The following is a 17,824-nucleotide window of genomic DNA, read 5'->3' as shown; positions in this document are numbered from 1 at the left end:
GATTTAAATGGAATAACATGAGTGATTCAGGATAAGGTGGCCTCAATCAGAAAGCAACAACTAGTACCAATTAATTCTGGAAGATAACCCCTGATAACAAGGTCAGAAGACAAAAAAGCAGGCTGGGAGAAATGGGATGAGGTCATAAGCAGACAAAGCTGAATGAAATGTCCTGGTAGCCCTCTCCCCCTTCCCCCCTGCTTTTTTTTTTTTTTGAGAAATGGAGACTATGAGTGCTTTTGCTATTAGGTGAGTTCACTGTGTCAGTTTTGTTTAAATGATTCATTTTTGTTAAAACAGAATCTTGAGCATAGAGACAGATATATATATATATGTATATATACAGAAATTACTGAGATATAAAAAAGTATCAATAATTTTTAAAAAGGTCTTGGCAGCAGTTAACCTAAGTCTATAAACTACTAAATCCCATCCTCATTCTCCTACCCCCTTGAAAATGAAGACCAGGAACTTATGGGATGACACGTGCAGATAAAATAGCACTAGATGAGAGAAGAGTAAAGAGGAGTCAAGACAACAAGCATCTAATAGAGCCATTAGAAGGTGGTGGGATTCGATGGGGATGATGAGTCATAGATGGGGGCTGCAACAAGGGAGGGAATGTCAGACTTTTTCAGTCTCTGCTGCTCCCTCAGCTGTACTGAGCCAAATCATGAATAAACTTGTTGGTTGCTGACTTGGCCATCTCCTCAGCTGGCCAGTGATCACGTCATACTGGGTCGGAGCCTGCATGATGCCTGAGCTCCAAGGTCCAAGGATGGGGGTGGAGGTTGATGGTGATGGGTATGCTTGTCCTTGTGTTCCTTTTGAGTGGAGCCTGGTCTATTTTTGGGGTGATGAGAATGCTGTATCTATTTGTTCTGGTCTTTCTCTTGTTGAACAGGGAGAGGATATAATGAATAAATAAATGCTATGTTCTTCCTATTATATGGTCCATTCTTTTATCTAGCTGCCACTCTTTCATCACTTTTGGGAGAATTTAATAAGACAGTGCATGTAAAGGCATTTTATGGAATCTAGAGCTACCTTTAGGACTTCTGGTTTTGAGAGGCTAGATGACCTTGTTATTAGAGAGGCCAAGCAGGAGATTCATGCTTAGGGGGTCAAGATTGTTTCAGATATTTTCTGCAATCTTCTTTTAGCACTGTTTTATGAAAGCACTATGAAAATCCATGTAATAGCAACATGAGACTCTTTTAAAAGAGATCTCTGATATGACAGGGGAATTTTATCATATTAAAGATAAACCACTAGGGGGAAAAATTCTGGCTTCCTCTTCCCCATAATCCTTACTTTTGGTGGTTGATCAGTGAATACAAAGCATTGTTTCTCACCAGATATCTGATGTGGTCGTCACAGGGGTCTGGGCAATAATTTCTGGGGAGACAAACTCCGGTGAGCCAAATTTGCTGTACTGGGGCTCCGAGGGGGTGATTTTTTGGGCAAAGCCAAAGTCGCAGATTTTAATATCTTCCCTAGTTGGGTGAGCCATTAGGATGTTAGGAGGCTGATAAGAGAGAAAGAGAAGAGAATGTTAGCCATTTGACTTACTTTCAAAAGGACAGTGACAGGTTGCAGCACATTCAGAAGAGGGTGATTGAATTGGTGAGGAAACTATGCCATATGAGGATTGAAGGACCTGGGGATGTTTCACTTAGATTGGTGAAGACCCGAGAATGATATGGTCACAGTTTTCAAACATTTGAAAGGTTGTCATGGGGAAAAGGGATTAAATCATTACTGCTTAGCTCCAGAGAGCAGATCTACAAGCAACATGTAAAACTTAGAGGGAGGCAAGATTTTGTTTGTTTTAAGAACTCTGCAACAAATGTTGAACTTTCTTATGAAGTAGTGAGCCCCATATCACTGGAAGTATTCAAAGTTTGCAAGACTTTCTGTCAGAGATAATGGTGATTTCTGCTCTAGATGGAAGGTTCAGTGAGATGGCCTGTAAGTTCCCTTCCCTGTCTGATTCACTGTGGATAATTACTTATTAGTTAGGGAGTCTTGGGTGTCTAGGGTGTTTTTTGAACCTCAGTTTCTTTACATGTCAAAGTAAAAGAAGTTGATCTCTAAAACCTTTTGTAATTCTAAATTCTATGATGCTTTGGTTTGCACTTGGCAATCACATAAAGTAATTTTCACAGGCAGATGTCCAAGCTGGTGATTGGTCTTAGTGAGAGACTATTTATGCAGTTTTAAAAAATTTACAAAGCACTTTCTTCATAATAACTAATGTGGTGAAGTACTCAATCAAGTATTATTATATGCATTTTACAGATGTTGTCATCCATCCTTCATTCACAAAGACAACCAGTGATATCAAGAGGTGATGTCTTAACTTGTATGTGAACTGGATTTGAGTGAGGCAGAGCTACACAAAGACATCAGCCTTAATCTTTCCTCCAGAGTTACTGGAGTCCGGAGGCAAGACAAAGGCCGAGGCAACTGGCAATGGTTCAGAATGCAGTGGGGGACCCTGACCTTTTAAAATTAAGATCTTTCCCAGGTCTCAGTTTGTTTGAGGCCACGCCTACTCAGTGACTAAGGGCTAGGTAAGAACTGAGACAAAAGATGGTCCAATTTACCATCCTAAAGATATCAATCAGGAAGGAAAAAACCCTTAGTGTTTCTGGCCAGAACAGAAAATAATTGCTGTTTTACAGTCATTCTAAGCCCTCAATACCTAAACAATAAGCCAAGAGGCTTGGGGTCTGGCCTATTATTGGCCCTTCAGTGAAAGCCAGAATGATTTAGGTTTAAAAGCATAGTTAAGTAGCTCCATTTAATACACAGTGGGCTTTTTAAAAGCCTTTTTTTTTCAGAGTTATATTTCAAGTAATCAAAATGAAAACGACATAGGACAAAAGTAAATTGTTCTAGCTTTTTGAAAAATAAAAGAAGAAGAAGAAGAAAATAGCATTTTCCAACTTCTGTTCTAATTGGCAGGTTTAGACCCCAGAAGGCAGTTACTACTACTCTCTGATAATGTGGTAAAGGCAGTTAATACAAAAGCTCCTAAGAACCAGGTTCACTCCTCACAAATACACTAAGCCTCCTTGGGAGAAGAAGGCTTAAACTTAGACCATAATAATAGTGAGGTCTATGTGTAGGCAGAAAATGACTTCCTGAAGGTTCTCTGCTAGTACCTTTCTATGCCATTTTACAGACTGGGAAGAAGGTAGGGGGGAACCACCTATATAACACAATATCCAGCCATAACACAGGGTGCTAGTCCCTTCTCCGAGACAGTCTGACTGGGTGGCCCAGGCCATGTTCCTTCCCTTCTCTGAGCTTCAGTTCCATTCTCTCTACAAGGAAAGAACTGGACTAAATGGTCTCTGGGATCCCTCTGGGGTGCCAGTTCTTCACTGAAGTAGGGGAAATATTGGATAGAAATGTTTTATAGTCAGGGCGGCTAGGTGGTGCAGTGGATAAAGCACCGGCCCTGGAGTCAGGAGTACCTGGGTTTAAATCCAGTCTCAGACACTTAATAATTACCTAGCCATGTGGCCTTGGGCAAGCCACTTAACCCCATTTGCCTTGCAAAAAAAAAAAAAAACAACCTAAAAAAAAGAAATGTTTTATATTTATTAATCTGTAATGACCATATATCTCTGCCTCTCCTCCCCCAATCCCCATCCCACTGTCCAAAACATGAAAGAGGTCAAAGAACTTTTAGTAAAGTACCTTGCCCTTTCCTGGCTAGGATTCCCAGTAAATCCCAGATACCAGGCTCTGTGCTGAGATCAATGAATTTTTTTTTTTTAGATTTTTAAAGGCAAAGGGGTTAAGTGGCTTGCCCAAGGCCACATGGCTAGGTAATTATTAAGTGTTGAGGTTGAATTTGAACCCAGGTACTCCTGACTCCAGGGCTGGTGCTCTATTCACTGTGCCACCTAGCCGCCCCATCAGTGAATTTTTAATAAAGTATCTCACCCTGCCCCAGGTAAAAGATAAATTCTTATCAACAAACAATAGACCCCTGTCATAGCCTGAAAGGATTAAGTCTTTGACCTACCACCCCTCATCCACATAACTCTCATTACCTCATCTCTGCTCTTATAAGCTCCTTGTCAACATATCTCCCCCAAGCTATATCCTCCTTAAAATCTGCTCACTCCTCAGTTGAGCTGATCCTCTGCCTTTGGAGGATAGACCACTCTAGGGGAAGCCACCTTTTTTTTTACTAATTGGTGGCTCACTGTCTTTTGAAAGGCAGCCCACTCTAGGGGAAAGCATCATCCCCCAAACTCAAAGGGGTAGGCTCTTTGTTCTTCTCTGCTACTTGCAAGGGTGAGGAATCCTTTTTCCTGTCAGAAGCCATTTGGGATATTTATAACATCATTCACCGGCCACACAAACTATCAACTTAAAAATTAACCTGCCATATTTGGTCAAACATTTAATTAATTCACTCCTAAAAGTTCCTAGATTTATTGAATTTTGAATCCCACCTGCAGTTGCCTTGGCAGCACTGGTTCCTCAAATCTCTAGGTAGCTGACCTTGAAGCTACCCTCCTCTGGAGTGTGAACTCCCTTTACTACCACTCCTCTGCCTGCTTGTCTTCCAGTGGGAAGTGAACCTACTTGGGGGAGCATGATTCCCCAAACTCTCCCATCCTCTTCCTACTTCAACTGAAACTATCTTGCTGTTTCTCCAAAGAACCTCACCTATGAGCCTTTTGTAGTTACTTATGAGGTTTTTGTATTAGTTTGTGAACTTTTTTGGTAACTTGTAAACTATTTGAGCAACCTGTGAATTAAAATTTAAGCCTTTCTTACCTTCCTGAGTCAGAGTTGGTGAATTTTAAGCAATTCTGTATTGAAATCATACCTTAATATCCAAGTGCAGGATGTCATTGTCGTGGAGGTACTTGAGGCCTTCTAAAATCTGTTTTATGTATACCTTCACCTAGGAATAAAAGTACAGAGCTCATGTTTATTGAGCATCCACCCTCTGTGGGCAAAACTCAGTACTGGGCCCAAGGGGAGATGCAAAGTTTAGATAATAGGACATTTATTAGGTCCTACTTCCCCAGGATTTTCATGAGCCCTAAGATGACATGTTTACTTTCTTCTGAGGTTCCCCTCAATTTCTATTCACTCATCACTTTTTTTCTTGTTGGCCAGCATCAGGTAGCCACTCCCCCTCATCACTTCCTTTATTTTTTGAAAGATGAAATTTCTGGTGAGGCAAGGGAAGGCTTTATAGCTACTTTACTTTTGGCTCATTAATTAACAATCAGAGTTGATTGTCATCTGTCAGGAAATCCCACCCTTCCAAGGGCATATAAGCATCAATAGGCTGCCATTATCCATTGGTTCACAAGAGAAGACCAAATGACTAATCCTTTTATTAATTATTAACTAGCCATAATTAATAAAATAATTAATTACCCAGAAATTAAGTCTCTTGAACTTTTCATTTGTCTCTTGTCTCATTAAGTCTCTTGAACTTTTCATCAGAAAATTATTTTCTTTCCATCTTATATCAGATGCTCTCTCTCTCTCTCTCTCTCTCTCTCTCTCTCTCTCTCTCTCTCTCCATCATTGTTGAACCTTCACCTTGTTTTGGGTCCATAAATCCTTATTCAACTCTCTGCTGATACTTTTAGCTAAATGCTTCCTTTCCCCTATCAGCTTTTCCTTTCTAATTCTTAATTAGAAGTAGTGATGGAAATATTTCCTATGTCTCCAAATCCTTCGATTTTCTACCCAAACCCGGATAATTTTTTTTAGATTTCTTCCAATAATATAATTCTCACAGGAATCACTTTAAATGAACAGTGACCATCAGAATTGACAAGTTCCAAATACACATGTTCCAAGAACACATTAAAACTATTGATTAGTCATACAATTGTAATGTAGATATAGAGTTATCTCTGTATCCCTTAGCAAGATGCTGACCACCACAATGTACTTCTTTTTTTTCTGGGACTGAGCAGAGTTTCTCAAATCTCTTGGCACTTTTTTATAAAGTATGGGAGGTCATTACTTCTTCAAGAGATTCAAATCTATTCTTTACAGGAAAAGAAAATCTTATATCTGTTATATAGATCTAATAGTTCTGAGTATCTTGTTCTTCCTTTCCCCTTCCATGCTATTTACTGCTGTCCTTTAATTTCCAAACATTGTTTTATATTCTCATCTTTGGACCCTTCTTCATCCTGACTGCATTGTACTCAGAAGAAACACAACTTATGAGCCAATGAAAACAGTTTTCTTTCCAGAATTTGAACTAGTGGTAAGCAGCTAACATACAGAAATTGCAGTGAGGGACATTTTGAAATATGCCTTTGTAGTATTCCATATCCTCTCCTTATGTTCTGTTCTGAGTTCTAGAAGCATAAATTGACAAAGTGAAAGTTTTCGCAGGTTCTATTTAGCTAGAAAGACCTTGAGTATGGTTCCAGGAGATGGACCATGGAACTAGCCAGCCTAAGTCCCATTGTTAAATAGTGTTCCCTTAAGGTGATAAATTTGTTTAACCAAAACAGCTCAAGAAGACCATCTTCCATGGAGTGTAGGGACTGCAATTTTCATTAGCAAAAGTGAAAAAAATCATAAATCTTTTTTTTTTTTTTAGGTTTTTGAAAGGCAAATGGGGTTAAGTAGCTTGCTCAAGGCCACACAGCTAGGTCATTATTAAGTGTCTGAGGCCGGATTTGAACCCAGGTACTCCTGACTCCAGGGCCGGTGCTCTATCCACTGCGCCACCTAGCCGCCCCCAAATCATAAATCTTTTGACACCCATGGATTGTTTTTAGAGATACAAAGTGATCTTTCCCTGCATCATAAGGATTTATTTCCTGGTAAATCAAGACACATGTCCTAAAGACCTTCCTGCCTTGGAAAGTAGCATAGCTTCCAATGAAGCCGTTAAGCTATGGTTAGACAATTCCTTGTGGGGGATTTATAAACAGAATTCTTGCCTAGGTAAGAATTCTTACCTGGGGGCAGCTAGGTGGCGCAGTGGATAGAGCACCGGCCCTGGAGTCAGGAGTACCTGGGTTCAAATCCGGCCTCAGACACTTAATAATGACCTAGCTGTGTGGCCTTGGGCAAGCTACTTAACCCCATTTGCCTTGCAAAAAAACTAAAAAAAATTAAAAAAAAAGAATTCTTACCTGGACAAGGTAAGTTGTGTGTATATGTGTTGCATCTCCCCTTCTCTAGGCATCTAATGTACAGTGCTATGTGAGGTTTCTAGTATTAGGGAATTCTATATTCAAAGCAATTCAATATTAAGCAATTCTATGATGTCAAAACCTTTCTGAGACAGCCTTAAGGCAGCTGAACCTTTAAAAACATACATGTCCATGAATCTGCTCCTTCAATCTTGGGGGGTGGGGTGGTGTCGAGATGCTCAGACATAATATTCTGGCTGCTTTGTCCCTCAGTAGAGACTTCTATCTCCAAGGTCTGACCTCCTTACTTTCCTGTCCTGTTGTGTTCTGGGACCTGCCCCAAACCAGGCCTCTGTAAGTATCCTAAAACCATCACTAGTCAAAGAGAATATGATCCTGCTGAGCCAGGGCAGAGATGTCACTAGAGAACACAGAAACACTACATGAACCATGGCATCCTCTTCATACACTTATCCTCAGAAGCAGGGGGCTACAAAGGAAGATGAGGGATGCAGCCCAGAGGTTAGGCAGAGGGGTTAATGGTCCCATGAGGTAGCAGCTCCCTGGGAGTCATCCTGCCCACGTCTTCTTCCTCATCCTCAGCCAAGGTTTAATAGACTAACATGGGTTAGGAGGGAATGAATTAGGGAGAGAATTAAATGATTTGTACAGAACAATTGGAACAAGAGACTTTTGTTACCTCAGTTTCAGTCGCTACATTCTTTTTGTATAAGCGGTCTAGGAGCTCTTCAGAGGAACATCTAAGGTTACAGTCAAGGACAATTAGGATGCAGTAAGAAAGCAATGTGAGGTTGCTGGATGGTGCCGTGGATAGAGTACTGGACCTGGAATCAGGGAGATCTGGGTTCAAATCCAGCCTCGAACTTACTAGCTAGGTGACCCTGGATAAGCCACTCGACCCCTTTTTTTGACTCAGTTCCTCATCTGTAAAATGGGGACACATTGGTGAAGGAAATGGCAAATTCTTCTAGTATCTTTGCCAAGAATATTCCATGGACTCTCATAGACAGATAGGATTAAATAACAAAAATAATGTGATGTGGTTCATTCAAAAGTGATGAAGTAACAAAAACAGCTGATGTTTCTCTAGTGCTTTATGATTTACAAAGAGCTCTAGACCCTTTATCTTATGTCATCTTCACAAACAACATTGCCAGAGAATAAGGGTTACATCGTAACATCCTTATTTTATAAAGGAGAAAACTGAGGCCCCGGGGGGGGGGGGGGGGGAAATGGCATATAGGATTGAATTAGTTAAGGACCTTTGAAATCATGTAATCCAAACATCTCATTTTAACAAATTTATTGTGTCTTGAGTTTGCAAAGCACTTCATCAATATTACTATCAAACCGTTACAAAATTATGTCACTTTATTCTCACAATAACCCTGGGAAGGAGGTACTATTATTATCATCCCTGTTTTACAGATTTGGAAACTGAGGCAGGCAGTGGTAAAGGGTCATACAACTGAATGAATATCTGAGGTTTGGATTTGAATTCAAATCTTTTTTTTCTTCAGGTCCAGTATTCTGTTCATTGCGTTATTTAGTTGACTCAAATTTTACATAGGAAGAATCTGAGACCCAGAAAGAGGAAGTGATGCTGCCCAAAGACACATAGTTAGAAAGAAGTCAGAATTTTTATCTAATTCTGCCTCCAAGCCCAAGACTCTTTCCACTAGACTGCAGTTGACCCTCCAAGCTACTGGCGCCAGAAGAAACCAGAAGAACTTTCTGACAAAACTTAACACTATTTGCCCAAATTTAAAATCCTATTAAGAGGATTTCAATTTAGGGCAACATTAGGAAATTAATGATTTGATAGATCTTTGGTTTTTAATAATAAAAAATGACACCAAAACATATATTTTTATAACTATAGACACAAGTCAGGCATGCAGTGATATGATTTGTTTTGAACTTTGGGAGACATATGTATCCCCTATCCCTTGTAGAGAACAGAAAACAGCATAATGGAAGGGAAGCGCTAGAAGGGACCTGCTGATGGTTCCTCCTGTGCAATATACTATCTTCCCTATCCCAGTCTTTGCTGCCTCATCTGGAATCACTCTCATCTCTAACTCTGCAATTCCTAATTTCCTTCAAGGCTCGGGTGCTGCTTCCCGTAGGAAGCCTTCCCTAATCTTTTTTAATTTTCAATGTACTGATCTGTTTATGAATCTTACTAGTAGAGCAAGGGTGAGGACGTTTTTTCTGTCAGGGGCCACTTGAGATATTTATAACATCATTCATGGTCCATACAAAAGTATCAACTTAAAAATTAATCTGCCATATTTGGTCAAACATTTAATTAATTTACTCCTAAAAACTTCCTAGATTTATTGAATTTTGAGAGCCACCTGCAGTTGCCTTGGCAGCACCAGATCAAATGATTTCTTGGACCTTATATAGCCCACTGGAAGGATGCTCCCCACCCTTGCAGAATATAAGCTTCTTAAAGACATGAACTGTTTTCTTTCTGTCTTTAAATCCTCTGTCTCTAGTTCAGTCCCTTGTACTGTGCTTAATAGTATTTAATATATGTTTATTGAATTGTTTAAATTGAATTGAATTAAATTGACCTTGGAACTGAACTGAATTAACTTGTCCATAGGATATAAAAGAAAGTTAGAGCTAGGAATGCTATTAGAGAGAGACCTCAAAGAATATTTAGTCCAAACTCCTCACTTTATAAAGAAAGAAAACAAAGAAGTGAAGCGACTTAGCCACCCAGACTCATATTATGAATAAATGACAGGATTTAAATCCCTACCTTCTGGTTGTAAGTTCTTGCTTGTCCTATAACAAGACAGAACCACTATGGAGAAGAGTCTCCAGCATCAGTGGAAAAAGGATACAGTTCTAGGATCAAAATGAGTGTTTTCCTGGTTTCAAACTCATCCAGAAGCTGAGTGACCAGCTTATGGTTCAAGGTGGCCAGGATATCCCGCTCCCGATATGCTTGGACTCGGGTCTTGGTCCGAAGAGGGATGAATTTTGCAGCACAGGAAACCTTGTTGCCTTTGTGTTCAACTCTCTTCACAAAGCCAAAAGCACCCCTAGGCAAAGGGAGATACCAGGTTATGCTGGTCAGGACCACTGCCAATTCTGACTGGAAAAGATCACTCCCTGAAGAACTTCCCAGCCTCCCTTAGTCACTGGCTTCATCTTCTTAAGATCACTGTTTTACCCCCAAACCTCTAGTGGGTTGCCACTGCCTACAGAATAAAATATAGATTCCTGACACTGATGTCCAAAACATGGTCTCCAACCTACCTGCTAAACTTATCTCATCCCATTCCCCCTTCATGTATTCTATACTTTCACTCAAAGCCGACTATTTTTCATCCCCCTTCTTATCCTATCTTCTCTCACCTCTGTATCTTGGCTTACTATGACTCATATGCTTAGACCCTTCTCATACCCAATCTCTGCCTTTTGAAGTCTTCCTTGCTCTTCAAGGTGAAGCCTGGTGCCACTTCTTCCATGAAGCCTTCCTGGGTCAACCCCTCACTCCCTTTAGGTGAAAGTGATCTCTCCTTCCTTAAATTTCTCACAGGAGTTTTCTGGGACCCTTACTTTGCATTTAGTTTATTCTCCCCTTTATCAGTTATTTGTGGATATGTCTTTTCTGGGTACCCAGGTGTCAGCTGTGCCAGCAGTCAGGAAGACTTACCTTCCTGAATTCAGATCTGGTCTCAGCACTTAATTGTGTGACCCTGAACAAGTCACTTCATCCTATATCCTCATTTCCTCATCTGTAAAATGAGCTGGAGAAGGAAATGGTAAACCACTCCAGTAACTTTGTCAAGAAAACCCCAAATAGGGTCATAAACAGTTGGACATGACTGAACATTGACCATTTTTTCCCCAGTAGACTTTTTTCCCCTAGTAAGCTTCTTGAGGACAGGTCTTGTATCAAGTATAAACACTAATAAAAGTTTGTTGAAAAAAATTTTTGTTGAGTGCATGAATAATTTTAAAAGAACAGAGAAGTGTTCTTGTATGTCTAATTAAAATCTTCCTGGTTACAACCCAAACTCTTTTTCTGGTAATAATAGCTGGCCTTTATGGATTTTCAAATCACTTTATCACTTGTTTGTACTTCACAATAATCCCTTGAAACTGCTGGGGTTTTTTGTTTATCATTTCAATTGATGTAGGAAGCTCCTAGTATGAAAACCATATCATTAATAATTCCATCCATCCATCTATTTATTTATTTGTTTGTTTGTTTATTCATCTATATGTATATTTTTAAGTTAGAAAATTTCCTTCCACCTTCCCTTCCCACCCGCCCCCCTCCCCTCAACAGCGAATAATCAGGTTAGCATTGTACATACATATTTTTAATGAACATATTTACAGATTAGTCATTTTCAGTATGAATTAGGATTAAGAGAGATGCATAAAAGATAATTTTTATAAAGTGTTCATCAGATTCAGAAGGGTTGTTTTTATGTTGTTTTGTTTTTCTTCTACTGGATGGGGATAACATTGTCCATAGCTGGACTAATACAGTTGCCCTAGCTCTCTGTGCAGCTGAGAGGAGCTGCTTCTTCAGGGTTAATCATCTCATAATGTTGTTGTTAATGTGTACATTGTTCCCTTGGTTCTGCTACCTTTGCTTAGCATCAGATCCTATAACTCATTCCATGCTTCTCTAGAGTCAGGCAATTTATGGTTTATTTTTTTTTTTAGTTTTTTTCAAGGCAAACGGGGTTAAGTGGCTTGCCCAAGGCCACACAGCTAGGTAATTATTAAGTGTCTGAGACCGGATTTGAACCCAGGTACTCCTGACTCCAGGGCCGGTGCTTTATCCACTGCACCACCTAGCTGCCCCATTTATGGTTTCTTATAGAATAATAATATTCTATAGTATTCATTGTACCATAACTTGTTCAGCCATTCCTCAATTGATGGATATTCCCTCAATTTTCATTTTTTTTTTGCCACTACAAAAGAGCTGCTATTAATATTTTGGAACATGTGGGACTTTACCCTTTTTTTGCAATTTCTTCTGGATATAGACCTAGAATTGGAATTCCTGGGTCAAAGGGTATGAACGGTTTTATTGCTCTTTGGGCATAGTTCCATATTGCTCTCCAGAAAGGTTGGATCCATTCACAACTCCACCAGCAATTCATCAATGTTCCAATCTTCCCACAACCTCTCCAATATTGATCATCTTCCCTTTTTCTCATTTTGACCAATCTAATAGGTGTGAGGTGATACCTCATTGTTGTTTTAATTTGCATTTCTCTAATCAATAATGATTTGGAACATTTTTTCCTATGATTATATATAGCTTTAATTTTTTTTCATTTGAAAACTGTCTATTCATATACTTTGATCATTTATCAATTGGGAATGACTTATACCTCATAATTTGATGCAATTCTCATTATATTTTAGAAATTAGCCCTTTATCAGAATTCCTAGTTGTGAAGATGGTTTCCCTACTTTCTGCTTTCCTTCTGATTTTATTAGTGCAAAACCTTATTAATTTAATATAGTCAAAATCATTCATTTTGTAGTTTACAACATACTCTAATTCTTATTTGGTCATAAATTTATTCTTTCTGTAGATATGATAGATAAAGAATATTTCTTGGTCTACTAATTTATCTATGGTATTGCCCTTTATGTCTAAATCCTGTACCCATTTTGACATTATTTTGGTATAGGGTGTGAGATGTGAGTCTATGCCTAGTTTTTGCCATACTATTTTCCAGTTTTCCCAGCAAATTTTGTCAATTAGTGAGTTCTTATCCCAGAAGCTTATGTGTCAAACTGTAGATTATTGCTGTCATTTACTGCAGTTTCTTTTGAAACTACCCTAATCCAATGATCCATTACTCTATTTCTTTTTAAAAAAATGTTATATTATTACAATAATCTTTTTGTGAGAGTTATCATAAACCCCCTTCCCCACCCCCCAAAAAGGACAAGAAACCTCAAGAATAGTGAGAGAGAGAAAAAAATGTACTTCAGTCTGTGTTCAGATCCCAACAGATTTGCCTCTGGGATGAGTTGCCTTCTTTATCTTAAGTCCACCAAAGAAGTTGCTTCAATATTTTTCCCACAGTTGCTATCACTAGCTGTATTTCCCTCCTCTATTCCTTCCCACTCTCATTTTTTCTATTCTCTCTTTCCTTTCACCCTGTCCCTGCTCAGAAGTGTGTTGTATCTGAATACCCTCTCCCATAATCTTCCCTTTCTTCTGTTACCTATTCCCTCCTACCCTCCCCCTGTTCCCCCTCATCCCATCCCTTTCATATCATTTTTCTCTAGGGTAAGATAGATTTCTATTTCCTATTAAATGTGTATGTTATTTCCTCTCTGAAACATTTCTGATGAGAATGAAGGCTCACTGATTCCCCCTCGCCTTCCCCCATTCTACCCCACTGTAAAAGCTTCTTCTTGACTCCTATGTGAAATATCTTAGCCCCTTCTTCCTCTCCTTTCCCTTCTTCTCAGAACTTTTCTTATCACCTATTGACTCCATCTTTTTACTATATTATACCATCATATTCAGTTCCTTCCTGTGCCTTGTCTATATATGCTCCTTCTAACAGCTCTTATAAATGAGAAAGTTCATGTGAGTTATTAGTATCTTCTTCCCATGCAGGAATACAAACAGTTCAATATCATTAAGTCCCTCATAATTAGTCCTTCTTATCCATCCCTTCTATAGTTCACCTGAGTCCTGTACTTGGAGATCCAACTTTCTGTTCAACTCTGGTTGTTTCAGTAGGAAAGTCTGAAAGTCCCATTTCATTTAAAGTCCATCTTTTTCCCCTGAAAGAGGATGTTCAGTTTTGCTGGGTAGTTGATTCTCAGTTGTAAACCAAGATCTTCTGCCTTCTGGAATATAATATTCCAAGCCCAACGAGCCCTCACTGTAGATGCTGCCAGATCCTGTGTAATCCTGAAAATAGAGCCATGGTAGTAGAATTGTTCGTTTCTGGCAGCTTTTAGTATTTTCTCTTTGACTTGGGAGTTCTGGAGTTTGGCTTTAATATTCCTGAGTTTTTCTTTTGGGATTTCTTTCAGGAGGCGACTGGTGAATTCTGCTGTATTATTTCTTGAAAAATGAAGTCTAGGCTCTTTTCCTGGTCATGACTTTTATGTAGCCCAATAATTTTTAAATTATCTCTTCTGGATCTGATTTCAAGGTCAATTATTTTTCCAATGAGATATTCTACATTTTCTTCTAATTTTTGTTTTTTGGGGGGTACAGTTTTATTTCTTCCTGGGGTCTCACAAAGTCATTCACTTCCTTTAGTTCCATTCTGCATCTGAAGGAGTTATTTTCTTCAGAGAGCTTTTATATCTCCTTTTCCAGCTGGCCAATTCTGCTTTTTAAGGTAGTCTTCTTCTCTTTTGCCTTTTGTGTTGCTTTTCCCATTTGGCCTAAACTGGTTTTTAACATATTAGTTTCTTCAGTATTTTTTTGGTATTTCTTTCACCAAGTTGCTGACTTGGTTTTCATGATTTATCTGCATCGCTCTCATTTTTCTTCCCAATTTTTTCCTCTACCTCCCTTAATTGCTTTTCATAGTTTTTTTTAACTCATCCAGAGCTGGAGCCCAGTTTCTATTTCTCTTGGAGGTTTTGGATACAGAAGCTTTGATTTTGTTATCATCTGAGTATGTATTTTGGTCCTCTATGGGACCAAAGTAATTTTCTATGATCAGATTCTTCTTTTTCTGTTGTTTGCTCATTTCCTCAGCCTATGACTGATTTACCACACTTCCAAGACTTTGGGGTTTTTTTGGGGAGACAATTCACAGGGATTTTAATTCCTCCAAGGCCACTGAGAGCTCCAGATGTGCTGGGTGGCTCTGCTGACTACTGCTGCAGGTTCTCACCACAGGGTTGCTCTGAGTCTGGAGCTCTGCTCCGCACTCACTCTGTTGAGGCAGAGTTCTCTCAACACCCCTTCCAGCTGTTCCTGATGATTAAACTGCCCCCTCTGCCATGGACCCAGACATCTAGCCTGGCTGTGCTGTGCTGTGGCTTTTTCCAATCCCTGGTCCTGGTGATTTTCTAAGTTATCTTGGACTGGGAAATTGTATCACTCAGTCTTTCCGTGGATTCTGCCCCCTCTAGATTTTGGCTATAGTCATAATTTGATGGCTTTGGGAGTTTTTTGGGGAATGAGTTTCCAGGAATTCCTGCCTTCATGCAGTCATCTTGGCTCTGCACCCCCCACCCCAATTACTCTATTTCTTAACCAGTACCAGGCAATTTTGAGGGCTGCCATGTTATAGTACATACATTATAGTATATACATATTATAGTATATACATTTTTTTCATCAGTTACCTTGCTATTCTTGATCTTTAGATGTTCCAGTTGAATTGTTACTACTTTTTTCTAGCTTGATAAAGTTGTTATTTGGTAGTTTTATTGGTATGGCACTGAATAAGTAATTTAATTTGGGTAGAATTATCATTTTTATTTTATTAGCTTGATCTAACTATAAGCATCTGAGGGTTTTCCACTTATCTAGATCTGACTTTATTTGGATGAGAAGTACTTCATAATTGTGTTCCTTGACTTTCTGGGTTTATCCTGGGAGGTAGATTCTCAAGTATTCAATATTGTGTCTAGTTACTTTAAATGGAATTTCTCTTTCTATCTCTTGTTCTTGGGCTTCATTATTTATATATAGAAATGCTTATGATTTATGTGCATTTATTTTATATTCTGCTATTTTGTTGAATTTGTTAATTGTTTCAAGAAGTTTTTAGATGATTTTCTTGGGTTCTCTAGGTACACTATCATATCATCTGCAAAGAGTGAAAGTTTTGTTTCCTCACTGACAATTCTGATTCCTTCAATTTCTTTTTCTTCTTTTATTGCTACAGTTGGATTTCTAATACTACATTGCATAGTAATGATGATAATGGGCATCCTTGTTTCACCCCTGATCTTACTAAAAATGCTCTGAATTTATCCCCATTACATATAATATTTGTTGATGGTTTTAGATAGATACTACTTATTATTTTAAGGAAAACTCCATTTAATCTTAAACTTTCTAGTATTTTTAAAAGGAATGGATGTTGTATTTTATCAAAGGCTTTTTTCAGCATCTGTTGAGATAATTATTTTATTTCTGTTGGTTTTGCTATTGATATGTTCAATTACATTGAGTGTTTTCCTAATATTGAACCATCCCTACCTACCTGGTATATATCCTACCTGATTATGATGTATTATCCTAATAATAACTAGTTGTAGTCTCATTGCTAAAATTTTATTTAAGATTTTTTGCATCAATATTCATAAGGGAGATTGCTCTATAACTCTTGGTTAAGTGAAGCACTGATTAAGTCAAACCTTGATATAGTTAACTACAAGAATCTCAAAGATCTCTAAGTAGTGGGAAGCTCTAGAGGCCTCACCTGGGAACTTTACAAATGATTTCAAGTTATGGGAGACACTGACTCAGGACCTGTCAGCTTATGATGCCCTCATTAGACAAAATCCTAAGCTTTGTCAGCAAGGCAGAGTTAAAATGGGTCAAAGGATATTAAGTTTAAGTTAATACCCCTGCTTTTCATTAGGGCTTTTTGTCTCCAACATAGTGAAGTCATCTTGGACCTCTTCAATGGAGAAACAAGACCCAACTATACCTATATCCTTTAAGTCCATTCTCTTCAATTATATTCAGCTCTTTAATTATCCTAAGAGAAGTAAAGTGCTCAAAAAACCTAAAAAAAAGAATTAGAAGTGTTTTTTCTTCCCTTTTAGAGCTGTATACAATTTGATGCTCTTGACCAACATTTGTTTTGTTTTTTCCTTCCCCTTTTCATTTACATTTTAATGCAACTCTTGAGTCATGTATTTGACAATTGAATTCTCTGTTCAGTTCTGGTCTTTGTGTCAGGAAATTCAGGAAGTCCTCTATATTACTGAACATCCATCTTTTCTCCTGACAGTATATGCTGAATTTTGCAGGGTAGTACGTTCTAGGATGTACTCCCAGGTCCTTTGCTCTGTGATATATGGTATTACAGGTCTCCAGTTCCTTCAATGTTGAGGCTGATAGGTCCTGTATGAGTCTGATTATATTTCCTTTGTATTTGAATTGTTTTCTTTTTTTCTGTTTGCAAAATTCTCTCCTTTATTTGAGAATTCTAGAATTTGGCTATAATAGGCCTTGGAGTTTTTATCCTGGGATCTATTTCTGGAGGGGTTCTGTGTATTCTTTCAATGGTTATAATGTTTTCTTGTTCTAGTAAATTTGGTTTTCCCTTATAATTTTTCGCATGATGTTTTCCAGATACTTTTTTTAGGTTTTTTTTGCAAGGCAAACGGGGTTAAGTGGCTTGCCCAAGGCCACACAGCTAGGTAATTAAGTGTCTGATACCGGATTTGAACCCAGGTACACCTGACTCCAGGGTCAGTGCTTTATCTACTATGCCACCTAGCTGCCCCCAGATATTTTTTTTTTTGACTTATGCTTTCTAGTAGTCTAATGATTCATAGATTGCCTCTCCTAGATCTATTTTCCAGGTCATTTGTTTTCCCTAAAAAAAGTACTTTATATTTTCTTCAATTTTTTTCAGCCTTTTTATTTTCTTTGATAGAATCTTATAGTCTCATAGATTCTTTGGTTTCTATTTGTTCAATTC

The 17,824-nt window shown here is 38.5% G+C and overlaps 1 protein-coding gene across 21 annotated transcripts in view; it reads right to left on the bottom strand.

The window, feature by feature from the left end:
• OBSCN (obscurin, cytoskeletal calmodulin and titin-interacting RhoGEF) overlaps positions 1-17,824 on the bottom strand; it is a 342,539-nt gene that overhangs the window by 22,247 nt on the left and 302,468 nt on the right. For all 21 annotated transcript variants that reach the window (XM_074197796.1, XM_074197800.1, XM_074197799.1 and 18 more), the window contains 4 exons: positions 10,034-10,234; positions 7,855-7,915; positions 4,859-4,936; positions 1,356-1,528 (listed from right to left, as the gene is read on the bottom strand). In XM_074197796.1, coding sequence (XP_074053897.1) covers positions 1,356-1,528; positions 4,859-4,936; positions 7,855-7,915; positions 10,034-10,234 — 513 coding nt within the window. The remainder of the gene's footprint in view (positions 1-1,355; positions 1,529-4,858; positions 4,937-7,854; positions 7,916-10,033; positions 10,235-17,824) is intronic.

Source organism: Macrotis lagotis, chromosome 8 (assembly GCF_037893015.1).
Source record: "Macrotis lagotis isolate mMagLag1 chromosome 8, bilby.v1.9.chrom.fasta, whole genome shotgun sequence".
NCBI classification, from domain to species: Eukaryota; Metazoa; Chordata; class Mammalia; order Peramelemorphia; family Peramelidae; genus Macrotis; species Macrotis lagotis.
This window is presented reverse-complemented; position numbering and strand designations above follow the sequence as displayed.